The sequence below is a fragment of the Aethalodelphis obliquidens genome, unplaced genomic scaffold, assembly GCF_003676395.1.
Source record: "Aethalodelphis obliquidens isolate GAN/ISIS:26980383/991018 unplaced genomic scaffold, ASM367639v1 scaffold31, whole genome shotgun sequence".
Classification (NCBI taxonomy): Eukaryota; Metazoa; Chordata; class Mammalia; order Artiodactyla; family Delphinidae; genus Aethalodelphis; species Aethalodelphis obliquidens.
The window spans coordinates 283,409-303,558 of NW_020837975.1; the positions used below are offsets into that span (position 1 = coordinate 283,409).

A 20,150-nucleotide genomic window follows, 5' to 3' on the forward strand; every position below is an offset into this window, starting at 1 on the left:
CCACCAGACCAAACAAATGAAGAGGAAATTGGCACTCTACCTGAAAAAAATTCAGAGTAATGATAGTAAAGATGATCCCAAATCTCAGAAATAGAATGGAGAAAGTATAAGAAATATTTAGCAAGGACCTAGGAGAACTAAAGAGCAAACAATGATGAACAAGACAATAAATGAAATTTAAAAATACTCTAGAAGGAATCAATAGCAGAATAACTGAGGCAGAAGAATGGATAAGTGACCTGGAAGATAAAATAGTGGAAATAACTGCTGCAGAGCCGAATAAAGAAAAAAGAATGAAAAGAATTGAGGACAGTCCCAGAGACATCTGGGACAGCATTAAATGCACCAACATTCAAATTATAGGGGTCCCAGAAGAAGAAGAGAAAAAGAAAGGGACTGAGAAAATATTTGAAGAGATTATAGTCAAAAACTTCCCTAACATGGGAAAGGAAATAGTCAATCAAGTCCAGGAAGCACAGAGTCCCATACAGGATAAATCCAGGGAGAAACATGCCAAAACACATATTAATCAAACTATCAAAAATTAAATACAAAGAAAAAATATTAAAAGCAGCAAGTGAAAAGCAAAAAATAACATACAAAGGAATGCTCAGAAGGTTAAGAGCTGAACTTTCTGCAGAAACAATGCAAGCCAGAAGGGAGTGACAGGACATACTTAAAGTGATGAAAGGGAAAACCTACAACCAAGATTACTCTTCCTAGCAAGGATTTCTTTCATATTTGACAGAGAAATCAAAAGCTTTACAGGCAGGCAAAAGTTAAGTGAATTCAGCATCACCAAACCAGCTTTACAACAAATGCTAAAGGAACTTCTCTAGGTGAGAAACACAAGAGAAGAAAAAAGATCCACAAAAACAAACCAAAAATAAATAAGAAAATAGTAATTGGAACATACATATCAACAATTAGCTTAAATGTATGTGGATTAAATGCTTCAACCAAAAGACACAGACTGGTTGAATTGATACAAACATAAGACCCGTTTATATGCTGTCTACAAGAGACCCACTTCAGACCTAGGGACGTATACAGACTGAAAGTGAGGGGATGGAAAAAGGCATTCTATGCATGCAAATCAAAAGAAAGCTTTACTAGCAATACTCATATCAGATAAAATAGAGTTTAAAATAAAGACTATTACAAGAGATAAAGAAGTACACTAAAAAATGATCAAGGGATCAATCAAAGAAGAAGATTTAACAATTGTAAATATTTATGTATCCAACATAGGAGCACCTCAATACATAGGCAAATGCTAACAGCCATAAAAGGGAAAATTGACAGTAACAAAATAATAGTAGGGGACATTAACACCCCACTTTCACCAATAGACAGATACAAAATGAAAAAAAATAAAGAAACACAAGCTTTAAATGATACAGTAGACCAGATAGACTTAATTGATATTTATAGGACATTCCACCCAAAAACAAGAGAATAACTTTCTTCTCAAGTGTTCATGGAACATTCTCCAGGATAGAACATATCTTGGGTCACAAATCAAGCCTCAGTAAATTTAAGGAAATTGAAGTCATATCAAGTATCTTTTTCGACCACAATGCTATGAGACTAGATATCAGTTACAGGAAAAAAACTGTAAAAAATACAAACAAATGGAAGCTAAACAATATGCTACTAGATAACCAAGAGATCACTGAAGATATCAAAGAGGAAATCAAAAAATACCTAGAAACAAATGACAATGAAAACATGACCACCCAAAAACTATGGGATGCAGTAAAAGCAGTTCTAAGAGGGAAGATTATAGCAATACAATCCTACCTCAAGAAACAAGAAAAATCTCAAATAAACAACCTAACATTATGCCTAAAGCAACTAGAGAAAGAAGAATCAAATTCCCAAAGTTATCAGAAGGAAAGAAATCACAAAGATGAAATGAGAAAGACATGAAAAAGAAATGAAGAAAATAATACCAATGATCAATAAAACTAAAAGCTGGTTCCTTGAAAAGGTAAACAAAATTGATAAACTATTAACCAGACTCATCAGGAAAAAAGGATGAAGATTCAAATCAACAGAATTAGAAATGAAAAAGGAGAAGTAAAAACTGGCACTGCAGAAGTACAAAGGATCATGAGAGACTACTACAAGCAACTATATGCCAAAATATGGGCAACCAGGAAGAAATGGACAAATTCTTAGAAAAATACAATCTCCAATACTGAATTAGAAAGAAATAGAAAATTTGAACAGGCCAATCACAAGCACTGAAATTGAAACTGTGATTTAAAATCTTCCAACAAAAAAAGCCCAGGGCCAGATATCTTCACAGGTGAATTCTATCAAACAGTTAGGGAAGAGCTAACACCTATCCTTCTCAAACTCTTCCAAAATATAGCAGAGGGAGGAACACTCCCAAACTCATTCTACGAGGCCACCATCACCCTGACACCAAAACCAGACAAAGATGTCACAAAATGTAAACTACAGGTCAACATCACTGATGAATATAGATGCAAAAATCCTCAGCAAAATACTAGCAAACAAAATCCAACAGCACATTAAAAGGATCATACACCATGATCAAGTGGGGTTAACCCCAGGAATGCAAGATTTCTTCAATATACACAAATCAATCAATGTGTACACCATATTAACACACTGAAGAATAAAAACCATATGATCATCTCAATAGATGCAGAAAAAGCTTTTGAGAAAATTCAACACCCATTTATTATATAAACTCTGCAGAAAGTGGGCATAGAGGGAACCTACCTCAACATAATAAAAGCCATACATGACAAAACCACAGACATTGTTCTCAATGGTGAAAAACTGAAATCATTTCCTCTGAGTTCAAGGAAAAGACAAGGTTGCCCAATCTCACCACTATTATTCAACCATAGTTTTGGAAGTTTTAGCCACAGCAATCAGAGAAGAAAAAGAAATAAAAGGAATCCATATCAGAAAAGAAGAAGTAAAGATGTCACTGTTTGCTAATGACATGATATTATACATAGAGAATCCTAAAGACGCTACCAGAAAACTCCTAGAGCTAATGAGGGAATTTGGTAAAGTAGCAGGATACAAAATTAATGCACAGAAATCTCTGGCATTCCTATACACTAAAAATGAAAAATCTGAAAGAGAAATTAAGGAAACACTCCTATTTACCATTGCAAAAAAAAGAATAAAATACCTAGGAATAAACTTACCTAAGGAGAGAAAAGACCTGTATGCAGTAAACTATAAGACACTGATGAAAGAAATTAAAGATGGTACAAACAGATGGAGAGATAAACCATGTTCTTGGATTGGAAGAATCAACATTGTGAAAATGACTATACTACCCAAGGCAATCTACAGATTCAATGCAATCCCTATCAAACTACCAATGGCATTTTCACAGAACTAGAACAAAATATTTCACAGTTTGTATGGAGACACAAAAGACCCTGAATAGCCAAAGCAATCTTGAGAAAGAAAAACGGAGCTGGAGAAATCAGGCTCCCAGACTTCAGATTTTATTACAAAGCTACAGTAATCAAGACAACAGGTTAGTTGCACAAAAACAGAAATGTAGATCAATGGAAAAGGATAGAAAGCCCAGAGATAAAGCCACGCACATACGGTCACCTTATTTTTGATAAAGGAGGCAAGAATATACAATGGAGAAAAGACAGCCTCTTCAATAAGTAGTGATGGGAACACTGGACAGCTACGTGTAAAAGAATGAAATTAGAGCACTCCTTCACACCATACACAAAAATAAAGTGAAAATGGCTTAAAGAACTAAAGGCAAGGCCAGACACTGTAAACTCTTAGAGGAAAGCATAGGCAGAAGACTCTATGGCATAAATCACAGCAAGATCCTTTTTGACCCACCTCCTAGAGAAATGGAAATAAAAACAAATGGGACCTAATGAATCTTAAAACTTTTGCACAGGAAAGGAAACCATAAACAAGATGAAAGACAAGCCTCAGAATGGGAGAAAATATTTGCAAATGAAGCAACTGACAAAGAATCTCCAAAATTTACAAGCAGCACATGCAGCTCAATGTGAAAAAGACAAACAACCCAATCCAAAAATGGGCTGAAGACATAAATAGACATTTCTCCAAAGAAGATATACAGATTGCCAACAAACACATGAAAGGATGCTCAACCTCAGTAATCATTAGAGAAATGCAGATCAAAACTACAATGAGGTATCACCTCACACTAGTCAGAATGGCAATCATCAAAAAATCTACAGACAATAAATGCTGGAGAGAGTGTGGAGAACAGGGAGCCCTCTTGCACTGTTGGTGGGAATGTAAATTGATACAGCCATTGTGAAAAACAGTATGGAGGTTCCTTTAATAACTAAAAATAGAACTACCATACAATCCAGCCATCCCACTATTGGGCATCCCTGAGAAAACCATAATTCAAAAAGAGTCATGTACCACAGTGTTCATTGTAGCTCTATTTACAATAGCCAGGACATGGAAGCAACCTAAGTGTCCATCCAACAGATGAATGGATAAAGAAGATGTGGCACATATATACAATGGAATATTACTCAGCCATAAAAAGGAATGAAATTGAGTTATTTGTAGTGAGGTGGATGGACCTAGAGACTATCATACAGAGTGAGGTAAGTCAGAAAGAGAAAAATAAATACTGTATGCTAACACCTATATATGGAATTAAAAAAAAATGTTCTGAAAAATCTAGGGGCAGGACTGGAATAAAGATGCAGATGTAGCCAATGGACTTGAGGACACGGGGAGGGTTAAGGGCAAGCTGGGATGAAGTGAGAGTGGCATGAACGTATATATACTACCAAATGTAAAATAGATAGCTAGTGGGAAGCAGCCACATAGCACAGGGAGATCAGCTCCGTGTTTTTTGTCCACCTAGAGGGGTGGGATAGGGAGGCTGGGAGGGAGACACAGAGGGAGGAGATATGGGGATATATGTAAATATATAGCTTATTCACTTTGTTATAAAGCAGAAACTAAGATACCATTGTAAAGAAATTATACTCCAATAAAAATGAAAAAAAAATCTGACATCGTTTGCAATCAATAGGGTTTAAATCCCTGGTAAAACATTTTAAGGCTATCATCAAATATCATATGTTCATATAAATGTATTTGGGTGAATTTTGTTTATAATCAAATGTTAATGTAAAAGGAAATAAGAAAGAAGTGAAAATTACAAGAAAATAAAATACGAAAATAAATGAAGAATTTAGAACTGAAAAGATGTGATATTTTGAGAATGGCATAAAGGAAGAAATGAAAGATGATCCAAGATGAGTAGGCTGAAGTTACTTAAGTTAATGAGGCAGATACTACTCAGATGAAATACTCTTTCACTGTGGACAGTATTTTGCTTGTAATTATCCTTGCCATAATATTATGAAAGCCTACGAGTAGTAGGCATTCAACTGTAGTCAAGGAAAATTAGGTTCATTAAGCTTGTTGTTGCAAGGGTCACTACATAACTAGGAAAACCATTGAACTGGAAAGTATTAGAATTTGTAAACCAAGGAATTACTAAAGCCACATGTGTGTGAGAAGTTAGTTTTCAGTCATTTTTGTATCTGAATGAGCTGATTTAAAAGAATTTGATCTTTTATAGTTTGTCTTCCATGTCATTATTTGGTACAGTTTCATCTCTTTTGAAAATCATAGTTCAATCTTTCAAAGTGGTTTCTATTTGAATTCTTAGTCCCCTGCTCATCACCTAGCTACTAGCAGAACTGCTTTTACTTTATTAATGAAAGAAAGCACTAAATTTATTTAATTTTTTATGGAGATCTGGCTGAAAATTTACACAAGCAGACCTTCAAGTTCCATTCAAATGAGAATTTCTATGTTTCTTTGAAGACTGTGGCAAAATATGTCAAATGGATTCTTCAGGGTGAAACTGTTGTTTACTTATTCACCAAAAATCAGAACTTTGAACTGCTATTGCTTTCTGTAATAATATAACAATCCACCATGATTGAAATTAAAATAAATGACTACACTCCAGTCCATAGGCTAAAGTAAATGAGAACTATTAAAAGTTGTATGCATAATGCTAGTACAATTTAGCCTTACCTAAAATTTGGAATTATGAGTATTTGTTCAAGAGACTGTGGTGGAGAGTGAGCATAAATAACATGATGAAGCCTCCAAGTGCCATTAGTTGCCCGTAAGTAGCTAATTACTTTAACTTGTAACTTTAACAAAGGTTATGGATTCTTGATGATATATTTACAGTGGCCTCATGACTCTGAATCTCCAAGAGGTTGCCTGGCACTATCCCCATGGTCAATGGCCATGGACATGAGAGAAAGTATCTGGTCCCCAGGGTGACCAATTCCATGACCTTGGTATTACTAGAAGACTGGTGTGGACTTGATATCCATAAACAGTTCTGTCTCTGAAGTAATTATTGAGGGAAAGTTTTTTCTCTTGCTTTTAATGAGAAAACGTGAAATCAATCTACTCAACCATGTAAATGAGCTCTGCACTCGCACTTTAGGGGCCTTCTTCTTCCTTGGCCAGTTTACATAAATTCTAGGCTTTGTAAGACTTGCCCTGCATACCCACCCTGAAACCTTACCTGATGATAACCAGCACCTTGAAAATTCCTGCTAAATGTATTTTTAATATGTTCTAGTAGAATATTTGTTCATCACAATCAATAAACCAAACACAGATTTTATTATAGGAAGGACTTTTCAACCATGCTCTTCAATTAAACAGAGCTTTCACAAATATTGAAACTTCCTCAGTGAACCAAAATCTCACCTTCCCCACTTAAATTCAAGATGATGAAATAATGTATCTTTCAGACTTGTTATCACTTGCCATAACAATAAATGAATTTCAGTTAAATAATTATACTTAAATCTTCTTATTTGGAAAACACTTCCACAAAACAGTTGTTGCAGGTTGAATTTTGTTCCCTCAAAAGATATGTTGAAAATCTCACCCCTGGAACCTGTAAATGGGACCTTATTTGGAAACAGGGTCTTTGCAGATGTCATCAATGTAAGATGAAGTCATTAGGGTATGAACTATTCCAATATGGTTATAAGAGAATCCACAGGGAGAATTCCATGTGTCCACAGAAGAAGAGAGAGAAGTGATGTGGTTGCAAGCCAAGGAAAGCCAAGGACCTACAGGCACTGCCAGAAGCTAGGAAGAGGTGAGGAAGGATTCTTGCCAGAGTCTCAGATGGAACACAGCCCTGCTGACACCTTGATTTCAGACTTCTAGACTCTAGAACTATGAGAGAATAAATTTCTATTGTATAGGGCACCCAGTTTGTGGTATAATCAAATTTGCCAAAGAAAGACTAGTTTGCTCTTGAAGAATAAACCTAGTAAAATGTGGAATTCCATGATCTTATTTAATGAAATATAATTAACTCATCATATTCATAAGCAAAACCATTTAGAACCCTCCCACATGAATTTTTAATACTAATATTTTTATGTGCAAATATTCTTCTTCAACCTATGGAAGTTGTCCTAATTTAATCACATATTTTCTACAACTGATATCATAGCTAGAAGTTAGTAGAGTTCAATTTTCGTGCTACTACTTAAGACAATTTACCTGATATTTCTGTCATGGTCTCCATAAACAAGGATCATGGAGGTGGCTTCTGAGATGCTAAGTAGAGGCATAGGGGTATGAAAAAAGTATTTATCCCTGTGGATAATATGCACCTATTCTGAAAAAATTTACTAAACATGAGTTCTCTTGTTTCTCTACAAAAAATGTAAATGTTGCCCCCTTAATATTGACTCTACTGCAAAGTGATAAAGATATTTCTTGAGAATTACATTTAACAGTAATGAAAACCAGCATTACTGATGATGGTGGTCAAGTTTTTTAAAAAGGCACTTACTTTGGTGAACGATAAGATGAAAATCAGGGCTTTATGATTTTCTCATGTCTGCGTAGCAGTCCAGAACTATCTTCATACACATTAGCCTTCTTTATCCCCTACTTGTCACTTCTGTTGTCAAATATTGCATTAAATGCATTGTGATAGCACAGAAGAGTGACAATTACAGAACTTCTAAGCACTATATTAAAAATTTCACACTGTGTCAAATATCCACTGGTATATAGACCTTTTTTTTTCTTTTTTTTTTTTTGCTATAGAAAAAATCTACATAGGTCTTCTGGAAGAAAAAAAAATACATTGGGGGGAGGAGGAAGATGGTGGAAGAGTAAGATGTGGAGAGCACCTTCCTCCCCAGAGATACATCAGAAATACATCTACACATGGAACTGCTCCTATAGAACACCCACGGATCGCTGGCAGAAGACCTCAGACCTCCCAAAAGGCAAGAAACTCCCCATGTACCTGGGTAGGGCACAAGAAAAAAGAAAAAACAGAGACAAAAGAATAGGGACAGGACCTGCACCAGTGGGAGAGAGCTGTGAAGGAGGAAAGGTTTCCACACACTAGGAAGCCCCTTCACGGGCGGAGACTATGGGTGACAGAGGGGGGGAAGATTCAGAGCCACAGAGGAGAGTGTAGCAAAAGGGGTGCAGAGGGCAAAGCAGAGAGATTCGCGCACAGAGGATTGGTGCCGACCAGCACTCACCAGCCCGAGAAGCTTGTCTGCTCACTTGCTGGGGTGGGCGGGGCTGGCAGCTGAGGCTCCGGCTTCCGTTGGATCACAGGGAGAGGACTGGTGTGTAAACACAGCCTGAAGGTGTTAGTGGACCACTGCTAGCCGGGAGGGAGTCCGGAAAAAAGTGTGGACCTGCCGAAGAGGCAAGAGACTTTTTCTTCCCTCTTTGTTTCCTGGTGCGTGAGGAGAGGGGATTAAAAGCGCTGCTTAAAGGAGCTCCAGAGACGGGCGCAAGCCGTGGCTAACAGCGCAGACCCCAGAGACGGGCATGAGATGCTAAGGTTGCTGCTGTAGCCACCAAGAAGCCTGTGTGTGACTGCAGGTCACTATCCACACCTCCCCTCCCGGGAGCCTGTGCAGCCCTCCACTGCCAGGGTCCCGTGATCCAGGGACAACTTCCCCGGGAGAACACATGGCGCACCTCAGGCTGGTGCAACGTCACACCAACCTCTGCCAATGCAGGCTCGCCCTGCCTCCGGACCCCTACCTCCCACTTGGCCTGAGTGAGCCAGAGCCCCCGAATCAGTAGCTACTTTAACCCCGTCCTGTCTGAGCGAAGAACAGATGCTCTCAGGCGACCTAAATGCAGAGGCGGGGCCAAATCCAAAGCTGAACCTCGGGAGCTGTGTGAACAAAGAAGAGAAAGGGAAAGTTCTTCCACCAGCCTCAGGAGCAGCAGATTAAAGCTCCAAAATCAACTTGATGTACCCTGCATCTGTGAAATACCTGAATAGACAACAAATCATCCTAAATTGAGGAGGCTTACTTTGAGAACAAGATATATTATTTTTCCCCTTTTCCTCTTTTTGTGAGTGTGTATGTGTATGCTTCTGTGTGAGATTTTGTCTGTATACCTTTGCTTTCACCATTTTTCCTAGGGTTCTGTTCGTCCATTGTTTTTTTTTTACTTAAAAAAATTATTTTTATTAATCATTTTTTATTTTAATAACTTTATTTTATCCTCTTTCTTTCTTTATTTCTACTTTTTCTCCCTTTTATTCTGAGCCATGTAGATGAAAGGCTCTTGGTGCTGCAGCCAGGAGTCAGTGCTGTGCCTCAGAGGTGGGAGAGCCAACTTCACAAAACTGGTCCACAAGAGACCTCACAGCTGCACATCATATCAAATGGCAAAAAACTCCCAGAGATCTCCATCTCAATGGCAAGACACAGCTTCACTCAACGACCACCAAGCTATAGTGCTGGACACCCTATGCCAAACAACTAGCAAAACAGGAACACAATCCCACCCATTAGCAGAGAGGCTGCCTAAAATCATAATAAGTCCACAGACACCCCAAAACACACCACCAGACGTGGACCTGCCCACCAGAAAGACAAGATCCAACCTCATCCACCAGAACACAGGCACTAGTCCCCTCCACAAGGAAGCCACACTGAACCAAATTTAGCCACTGGGGACAGACATCAAAAACAATGGGAACTACAAACCTGCAGCCTGCAAAAAGGAGACCCCAAACACAGTATGATAAGCAAAATGAGAAGACAGAAAAACACACAGCAGATAAAGGAGCAAGGTAAAAGCCCACCAGGCCTAACAAATGAATAGGAAATAGGCAGTCTACCTGAAAAAGAATTCAGAATAATGATAATAAAGATGATCCAAAATGTTGGAAATAGAATAGAGAAAATGCAAGAAACATTCAACAAGGACCAAGAAGAACTAAAGAGGAAACAAGCAAAGATAAACAACACAATGAATGAAATTAAAAATACTCTAGATGGGATCAATAGCAGAATAACTGAGGCAGAAGAATGGATAAGTGACCTAGAAGATAAAATAGTGGAAATAACTACTGCAGACCAGAATAAAGAAAAAAGAATGAAAAGAACTGAGGACAGTCTCAGAGACCTCTGGGACAACATTAAACGCACCGACATTCGAATCATAGGAGTCCCAGAAGAAGAAGAGAAAAAGAAAGGGACTGAGAAAATATTTGAAGAGATTATAGTTGAAAACTTCCCCAATATGGGAAAGGAAATTGTTAATCAAGTCCAGGAAGCACAGAGAGACCCATACAGGATAAATCCAAGGAGAAACATGCCAAGACACATATTAATCATACTATCAAAAATTAAATACAAAGAAACATATTAAAAACAGCAACAGAAAAACAACAAACAACACACAAGGGAATCCCCATAAGGTTAACAGCTGATCTTTCAGCAGAAACTCTGCAAGCCAGAAAGGAGTGGCAGGACATATTTAAAGTGATGAAGGAGAAAATCCTACAACCAAGATTACTCTACCCAGCAAGAATCTCATTCAGATTTGATGGAGAAATTAAAACCTTTACAGACAAGCAAAAGCTGAGAGAGTTCAGCAACAACAAACCAGCTTTACCACAAATGTTAAAGGAAATTTTCTAGGCAAGATACACAAGAGAAAGAAAAGACCTACAATAACGAACCTAAAACAATTAAGAAAATGGGAATAAGAACATACATATCCATAATTACCTTAAATATAAATGGATTAAATGCTCTCACCAAAAGACACACAATCAGTGAATGGATACAAAAACAAGACCCGTATATATGCTGTCTACAAGAGACCCACTTCAAACCTAGGGAAACATACAGGCTGAAAGTGAGGGGATGGAAAAAGATATTCCATGCAACTGGAAATCAAAAGAAAGCGGGAGTAGCAGTTCTCATATCAGACAAAATAGTCTTTAAAATAAAGACTAAAGAATAAAGAATAAAATAAAGATAAAGAAGGACACTACATAATGATCAAGGGATCGATCTAAGAAGAAGATATAACAATTGTAAATATTTATGCACCCAACATAGGAGCACCTCAATACATAAGGCAAATACTAACAGCCATAAAAAGGGAAATCGACAGTAACACATTCAGAGCAGGGGACTTTAACACCCCACTATCACCAGTGGACAGATCATCCAAAGTGAAAATAAGTAAGGAAACACAAACTTTAAATGATACATTAAACAAGATGGACTTAATTGATATTTATAGGACATTCCATCCAAAAACAACAAAATACAGATTTTTCTCCAGTGATCACGGAACATTCTCTAGGATAGATCATATCTTGGGTCACAAATCAAGTTTTGGTAAATTTAAGAAAATTGAAATTGTATCAAGTATCTTTTCTGACCACAATGCTATGAGACTAGATATCCATTACAGGAAAAGATCTGTAAAAAATACAAACACATGGAGGCTAAACAATACACTACTTAATAATGAAGTGATCACTGAAGAAATCAAAGAGGAAATCAAAAAATACCTAGGAAGAAATGACAATGGAGACACAATGACCCAAAACCTATGGAATGCAGCAAAAGCACTTCTGAAAGGGAAGTTTATAGCAATACAATCCTACCTTAAGAAACAGGAAACATCTCGAATAAACAACTTAACCTTGCACCTAAAGCAATTAGAGAAAGAAGAACAAAATACCCCAAAGTTAGCAGAAGGAAAGAAATCATAAAGATCAAATCAGAAATAAATGAAAAAGAAATGAAGGAAACGATAGCAAAGATCAATAAAACTAAAAGCTGGTTCTTTGAGAAGATAAACAAAATTGATAAACCATTAGCCAGACTCATCAAGAAAAATAGGGAGGAGACTCAAATCAATAGAATTAGAAATGAAAAAGGAAAAGTAACAACTGACAGTGCAGAAATACAAAAGATCATGAGAGATTACTACAAGCAATTCTATGTCAATGAAATGGACAACCTGGAGGAAATGGACAAATTCTTAGAAATGCACAACCTGCCAAGACTGAATCAGGAAGAAATAGAAAATATGAACAGACAAATCACAAGCACTGAAATTGAGACTGTGATTAAAAATCTTCCAACAAACAAAAGCCCAGGACCAGATGGCTTCACAGGTGAATTCTATCAAACATTTAGAGAAGAGTTAACACCTATCCTTCTCAAACTCTTCCAAAATATAGCAGAGGGAGGAACACTCCCAAACTCATTCTATGAGGCCACCATCACCCTGATACCAAAACCAGACAAAGATGTCACAAAGAAAGAAAACGACAGGCCAATGTCACTGATGAACATAGATGCAAAAATCCTCAACAAAATACTAGCAAACAGAATCCAACTCATTAAAAGGATCATACACCATGATCAAGTGGGGTTTATTCTAGGAATGCAAGGATTCTTCAATATATGCAAATCAATCAATGTGATACACCATATTAACAACCTGAAGGAGAAAAACCATATGATCATCTCAATAGATGCAGAGAAAGCTTTCGACAAATTTCAACACCTATTTATGATAAAAACCCTGCAGAAAGTAGGCATAGAGGGATCTTTCCTCAACATAGTAAAGGCCATATATGACAAACCCACAGCCAACATCGTCCTCAATGGTGAAAAACTGAAACCATTTCCACTTAAATCAGGAAGAAGACAAGCTTGCCCCCACTCACCACTCTTATTCAACATAGTTTTGGAAGTTTTAGCCACAACAATCAGAGAAGAAAAGGAAATAAAAGGAATCCAAATTGGAAAAGAAGAAGTAAAGCTGTCACTGTTTGCAGATGACATGATAATATACATACAGGATCCTAAAGACGCTACCAGAAAACTACTAGAGCTAATCAATGAATTTGGTAAAGTAGCAGGATACAAAGTTCATGAACAGAAATCTCTGGCATTCTATACACTAATGATGAAAAATCTGAAAGTGAAATTTAGAAAACACTCCCATTCACCACTGCAACAAAAAGAATAAAATATCTAGGAATCATCCTACCTAAGGAGACAAAAGACCTGTATGCAGAAAATTATAAGACACTGATGAAAGAAATTAAAGATGATACAAATAGATGGAGAGATATACCATGTTCTTTGACTGGAAGAATGAACATTGTGAAAATTACTCTACTACCCAAAGCAATCTACAGATTCAATGCAATCCCTATCAAACTACCAGTGGCATTCTTCACAGAACTAGAAAAAAAATTTCACAATTTGTATGGAAACATAAAAGACAGCGAATAGCCAAAACAATCTTGAGAACGAAAAATGGAGCTGGAGGAATCTGACTCCCTGACTCCAGACTATACTACAAAGCTACAGTAATCAAGACAGAATGGTACTGGCACAAAAACAGAAATATAGATCAATGGAACAGGATAGAAAGCCCAAAGATCCACGTATATATGATCACCTTATCTTTGATAAAGGAGGCAAAAATATACAGTGGAGAAAAGACAGCCTGTTGAATAAATGGTGCTGGGAAAACTTGATAGGTACATGTAAAAGTATGAGAAGACAACACTCCCTAACACCATACACAAAAATAAGCTGAAAATGGATTAAAGACCTAAATGTAAGGCCAGAAATTATCAAACTCTTAGAGGAAAACATAGGCAGAACACTCTGTGACATAAATCACAGTAAGATCCTTTTTGACCTACCTCCTAGAGAAATGGAAATAAAAACAAAAATAAACAAATGGGACCTAATGAAACTTCAAAGATTTTGCACAGCAAAGTAAACCATAAACGAGACCATAAGACAACCCTCAGAATGGAAGAAAATATTTGCAAATGAAGCAACTGACAAATGATTAATCTCTAAAATTTACAAGCAGCTCATACAGCTCAATAACAACAACAAAAAAAAAACACAACACAATCCATAAATGGGCAGAAGAACTAAATAGACATTTCTCCAAATAAGGTATACAGATTGCCAACAAACACATGAAAGAATGCTCAACATCATTAATCATTAGAGAAATGCAAATCAAAACTACAATGAGGTATCATTTCACACCAGTCAGAATGGCCATCATCAAAAAATCTACAAACAATAAATGCTGGAGAGGGTGTGGAGAAAAGAGAACACTCTTGCACTCCTGGTGGGAATGTAAATTGATACAGCCACTATGGAGAACAGTATGGAGGTTCCTTAAAAAGCTACAAATAGAACTACCATATGACCCAGCAATCCCACTGCTGGGCATATAACCTGAGAAAACCATAATTCAAAAAGAGTCATGTACCAAAATGTTCATTGCACCTCTATTTACAATAGCGAGGAGATAGAAGCAACCTAGGTGTCCATCATCGGATGAATGGATAAAGAAGATGTGGCACATATATACAATGGAATATTACTCGGCCATTAAAAGAAACGAAATTGAGTTATTTGTAGTGAGGTGGATGGACCTAGAGTCTGTCATACAGAGTGAAGTAAGTCAGAAAGAGAAAGACAAATACTGTATGCTAATACATATATATGGAATCTAAGAAAAAAAAATGTCATGAAGAACCTAGGGGTAAGATGGGAATAAAGACATAGACCTACTAGAGAATGGACTTGAGGATATGGGGAGGGGGAAGTGTAAGCTGTGACAAAGTGAGAGAGTGGCATGGACATATATACACTACCAAACGTAAAATAGATAGCCAGTGGGAAGCAGCCGCATAGCACAGCTAGATCAACTTGGTGCTTTTTGCCCACCTTGAGGGGTGGGATAGGGAGGTTGGGAGGGATGGAGATGCAAGAGGGAAGAGATATGGGAACATATGTATATGTATAACTGATTCAGTTTGTTACAAATCAGAAACTAACATACCATTGTAAAGCAATTATACTCCAATAAAGATGTTAAAAAAATACATCAGATTTGAAAAATAAAAAGCTATATTTTTAGATAATAATAAATACATATGGTTTGGGGGAAATTTCAGTTTAGAAAACCTCTCTTTATTTATACCAGGAACTGTGGCTTTGCATATATATTAGTAGCAAGTCAAAGCTGTGGTTTTGTGCGCAACACCCTGAATGCCCACCCTACGAACCTTTACATAGACTATAAGACACTGGTGCATAATAAGTATGGCCTCCAGTTTATATTTTTAACCCTCATTTGGAAAACCAATTACCTCTAGCTCTGTTGAACAAATTGAATAGCAAATAAATCAAGTGTTAAAACATTGGTGATGAACCAGACTTTCTGTAATTAGAGTGCTGATATGCCTAAGGCTGGAGCTCTATATTTCAATTGACACCTTCCACAGACTAAAGGTATTAATTTTTTTTTAAATACAGTGCTGCTATGCCCCATCTTGGAACCCAGAGACCTGAATTACAGGAAAAGAAAATTCCTAAAAATGCCACACGATTTACAACAGGAATTTCACTTACTATTTCGTAATCATCTGGCCAAGATAATATCTACTGTGATAATTAAGGTGCAACTGTTCTCATATCAGTACCAATTCAGAAATGACATTTTGCTGCCTGGTTTAAAAGACATTCCCATTGTTAAGATCAGAATATTAGGCAGGGAAAGCATGTTGAAGTAAAAGAACGAGACAGCAGGCAACAGAAAGATAAGGGATGAAGAAAAGGATGAAAGAAAGAAGGATTTTGGGGACACTTAAGAAGATGTTAAAAATTGGCATAAGATGAGGAGAAGGATGACTAAACAGAGAAGTGGAAGTTCCAACAGTAAGAACCAGGGAATGTGAACTCTGCACTGATCTTGAGAGTGTGAGTAACCAGCATCCAGCAGATGGAGGACCACAGTCTCTGGATGGGTGTATATGGCTTGGGCTAAATGCATATGGTTTTATCAGGGTCTAGATGAAATACACTTCAAGACTGTATACCTAGTTTTGCTGGTATACATCTTCACCAGATGATTTTGACACTGGACGATGGAAATGATGTGATGATCATTGAAAATGTGTGCCTCCCTTTGTAAAGTACTAAATTGACACTTACACGTTCAGTCCTTTATTTTGGGTTTTGTTATTCTAAGCTACTTCTCTAGAACATGGGAAGTAATAGAAGGGTAGTAAAACTGGGCTTCTAGATGCACAAAGTGAGCAAAATAAGCATAAAACATTGTACCATGCAGTGTTGTCTCCTAATAATTTTTCCTGTATTTTTTTAGCAATTGTTGTCTGAGATAATGTCCCTATAGTCTCAAAGAAAATATACATCGTTATATATGTTACTATGAATTCCTTTACTGAACCCCATAAGGTTTGGGAAAATCTATAATATCCTTCATAGTAAATTTAGTACATAATTGAATTAACTACTTCCTCTAAATTTCTCCCTTAATTTTTCCCAATATCTTTTTCTTTTAAAGATGTTTATTTTAGCTCTAATGTTTTAATGCATTTTAACAATTGAGAAACTTTTAGCCCTTTTCTAAGCCAGGCAGTATTTTTTTTTTTTTTCGGTACACGGGCCTCTCACTGTTGTGACCTCTCCCGTTGCGGAGCAACAGGCTCTGGACGCGCAGGCTCAGCGGCCATGGCTCACGGGCCCAGCCGCTCCGCGGCATGTGGGATCTTCCCGGACTGGGGCACGAACCCGAGTCCCCTGCATCGGCTGACAGACTCTCAACCACTGCGCCACCAGGGAAGCCCAACCAGGCAGTATTTAATTTGTAAAATGTAAAATGATGGTTTTATTCATAAAAATGATCTGAGGGAAACAAATGTGATCGATGAGGCCATTAGAGGGCATAAGGTAATAAGGAATTGAAGGCAGATTTTTCTCATCCTGTTTTCATGGGTAATTTAAATAAAAACTTTAAAATATTAATTCTTCAAAATAGTGTCTAATACAGTGTAACTTAAGCAAATAAAACAAAATCCTGGAGCTCATTTTGTCCCTACTGTGATTTTCTTCCTCTTTCTCTCTCCTTGAGAGATAACCAAAATTCTGGGTTTGAAATGTCTCCTCTTCCATGTTTATGCTAGATACAGATATATCTATAAATAATATCAACATTATGTTTTCAACATTTTGTTTTGGTTTTCCTGATTAGTAACCGAGGGCACTGCTTTTCTGTGGATTAAATGAGATCCACAATCTTTCTTCTTTATTCCAAATAGGACTTCACAATAAAGTTGATTCCTGCCTGTCAGTACTATTTTTGGTATTAGGAAAAGCGAAGCTTCTACTCCCCTAAGACTTAGGTGAAGAAATATAGGAAAATAAACAAATGAACATGGCATTTACTGATGAGGTAAATAAACCGGCTGGTGAGGGAAGATATTTCTGAGGGGCTGACTTCCAACTGAGACCAAATGATAAGGAGGAGATGGCCAAGCTAAGATCTAGGAATGAACACTCCTGGTAAAGAAAACAGCAGGGGCCAAAGTCCTGAAGAATGAACAAATGTGAGCTTTTTAAGAAACAGAAAGTATTCCCAAACCCCTCTGAAGTACATTCCATTTTATCATTTATTTTCAGGTGAGGTGCAGGAAGGTTCATTAACTTGCCTAAGCTAGAAAATGGTAAATCCTAAAAAATGCAAGCCTAAACAATCCACCTCCAGAAACTTGCAATTAATACACATACAGCTAATAGGCTGAGCAAGCAAGATAATTAATGGACACTTGTAGGAAAGGTAGCAGAAGGCCTTGGTTTGCTGGGAAAGGATATTGTATTTTGTTTGTTTGTTTTTCAAATTGCAAGGGGAAGACATTGAAGAGTTATAAGCAATTGAGCTATATCTGATTTAGGTTTGAGAAGAATGATTCCTGCTTCTGGGAAAAATGAATTATTGGAACAGGTTAGGAGTGAAAGCCATTAGAAGACTTTTATGGAATTGTAGGCAAGAAATTATGATGGCTCAGATCAGGCTACACAGATGGGTGTGGAGGGAGATGGGGAGGTTCAGGATGTTTTGTAAATGTAACCAACACAACCTTCTGATAGATTTGATGTGGGAGGCGAAAAAAAAGAAAATATATGGAGACTACATTTTTGGCTTGATAAATGGGTGAATGAAGTTACTATACAGAAGATGAAGAATACTGGAAAAGGGATAGGTTTGACAGGGCTTGAGGTTGTACAAGAGAAATTCTAAATTAGCTATTTTGCCCAGGAAGTTAGAGTGACAAATCTGGATCTTGGGGAGTGTTTAATTTTGGAAAATCAATTTAGGTTTGATGAAAGAGAATCTATTTAGAGGGTCAAACCAATCTATGCTTCCTGTCAGGAGTTATTTTTGCCCTTATGGACTCTCTGGCTTCACATTTGTATCTGTAACTGGGTAGAAATTTGTGTATCACAAACTTACACAATCCATTTATGCAGAGGGATGATCTTTCTTTCTTTCTTCATTGAAGTATACTTGCTTTAAAATGTTGTGTTAGTTTCAGGTGTACAGCATAGTTGTTCAGTATTTTTGCAGATAATATTCCATTATAGGTTATTATAAGATAATGGGTATAATTCCCTGTGCTATACAGTAAATCATTGTTGCTTACCTATTTTATATATAGCAGTTTGTATATGTTAATCCCACACTCTTAATTTTTTTCTCCGTCATCTTTTTTCCCTTTGGAAACCACAAGTTTATTTTCTATATCTGAGTATAATTCTGTTTTGTATATTCATTTATTTGTATTACTTTTTAGATTCAACATACAAGTGATATCATATATTTGTCTTTGTCTGGCTTATTTCAGTTAGTATGATAACCTCTAGGTCCATCTATGTTGCTGCAAATGGCAGTACTTCATTCTTTTTTTATGGATGAATAATAATCCATTGTATATATATTCTACATCTTCCTATTCCTGTTGCCTGTTCATTGGCACTTTGGTTGCTCCCATGTCTTGGCCATTGTAAACAGTGCTGCTATGAACATTGGGACATGTGTCTTTTCAAATTAAAGGTTTCATTTTGTCCAGATATAGACCCAGGTGTGGAGTTGCTGGACATTATGGCAGTTCCATTTTTAGTTTTTTAAGGAATCCATAATGTTTTCCATAGTGGCTGCACCAATTTACATTCTCACCACAGTGTACAAGTGTTCCTTTTTCTCCACACTCTCTCCAGCATTTATTTTTTTGTAGATTTTTTTTGTAGATGTTTTTATAATGGCCATTCTGACCCATGCAAGTTGACACCTCATTGTAGTTTTGATCTGCAATTTCTCTAAGAATTGGCAATGCTGAGCACCTTTTCATGTGCCTGTTAGCCATCTGTATGTCTTCTTTGGGAAAATGTCTAGTCAAGTCTTCTGCCCATTTTCTTTATTGGATCCTTTGTTTGTTTGTTTTTTGATATTGGGTTGTGTGAGCCATTTGTATATTTTGGATATTAACCCCTTGTCTCTTGCATCATTTGCAAATGTTTTCTCCCATTTCATAGAGTTGTCTCTTCATTTTGTCAATGGTTTCCTTTGCTGTGTAATAGATTTTAAGTTTAATTAAGCCCCTTTTGTTTATTTTTGGTCTTATTTCTTTTGCCTTAGGAGACATATCCAAAATAATATTGCTACAATTTATGTCAAAGGCTGATCTGCCTATGCTCTCTTCTAGGAGTTTTATGGTTTCAGTTCTTACATTTAGGTCTTTAAACCCCTTTGAGTTTATTTTTGTATATGGTGGGAGGGAATGTTGTAATCTCATTGTTTTGCATGTAGCTGGCCAGGTTTCCCAGCACCACTTATTGAAGAGACTGTGTTTTCTTCATTGTATATTCTTGCCTCCTTTGTCATAGATTAATTGACCATAGATGCAT

General features: G+C 36.9%; 1 protein-coding gene across 4 annotated transcripts in view; it reads right to left on the reverse strand.

Annotated features, from left to right (window-relative positions):
- Positions 1-20,150, reverse strand: part of KHDRBS2 (KH RNA binding domain containing, signal transduction associated 2) — a 713,761-nt gene that overhangs the window by 211,508 nt on the left and 482,103 nt on the right. The window contains exon 9 of one of the 4 annotated variants that reach the window (XM_027126846.1): positions 15,093-15,110. The exons of the other annotated variants lie outside the window; for them this stretch is intronic. Within the exon in view, the coding sequence (XP_026982647.1) occupies positions 15,093-15,110 (18 nt within the window). The remainder of the gene's footprint in view (positions 1-15,092; positions 15,111-20,150) is intronic. 4 annotated transcript variants of the gene reach the window in all.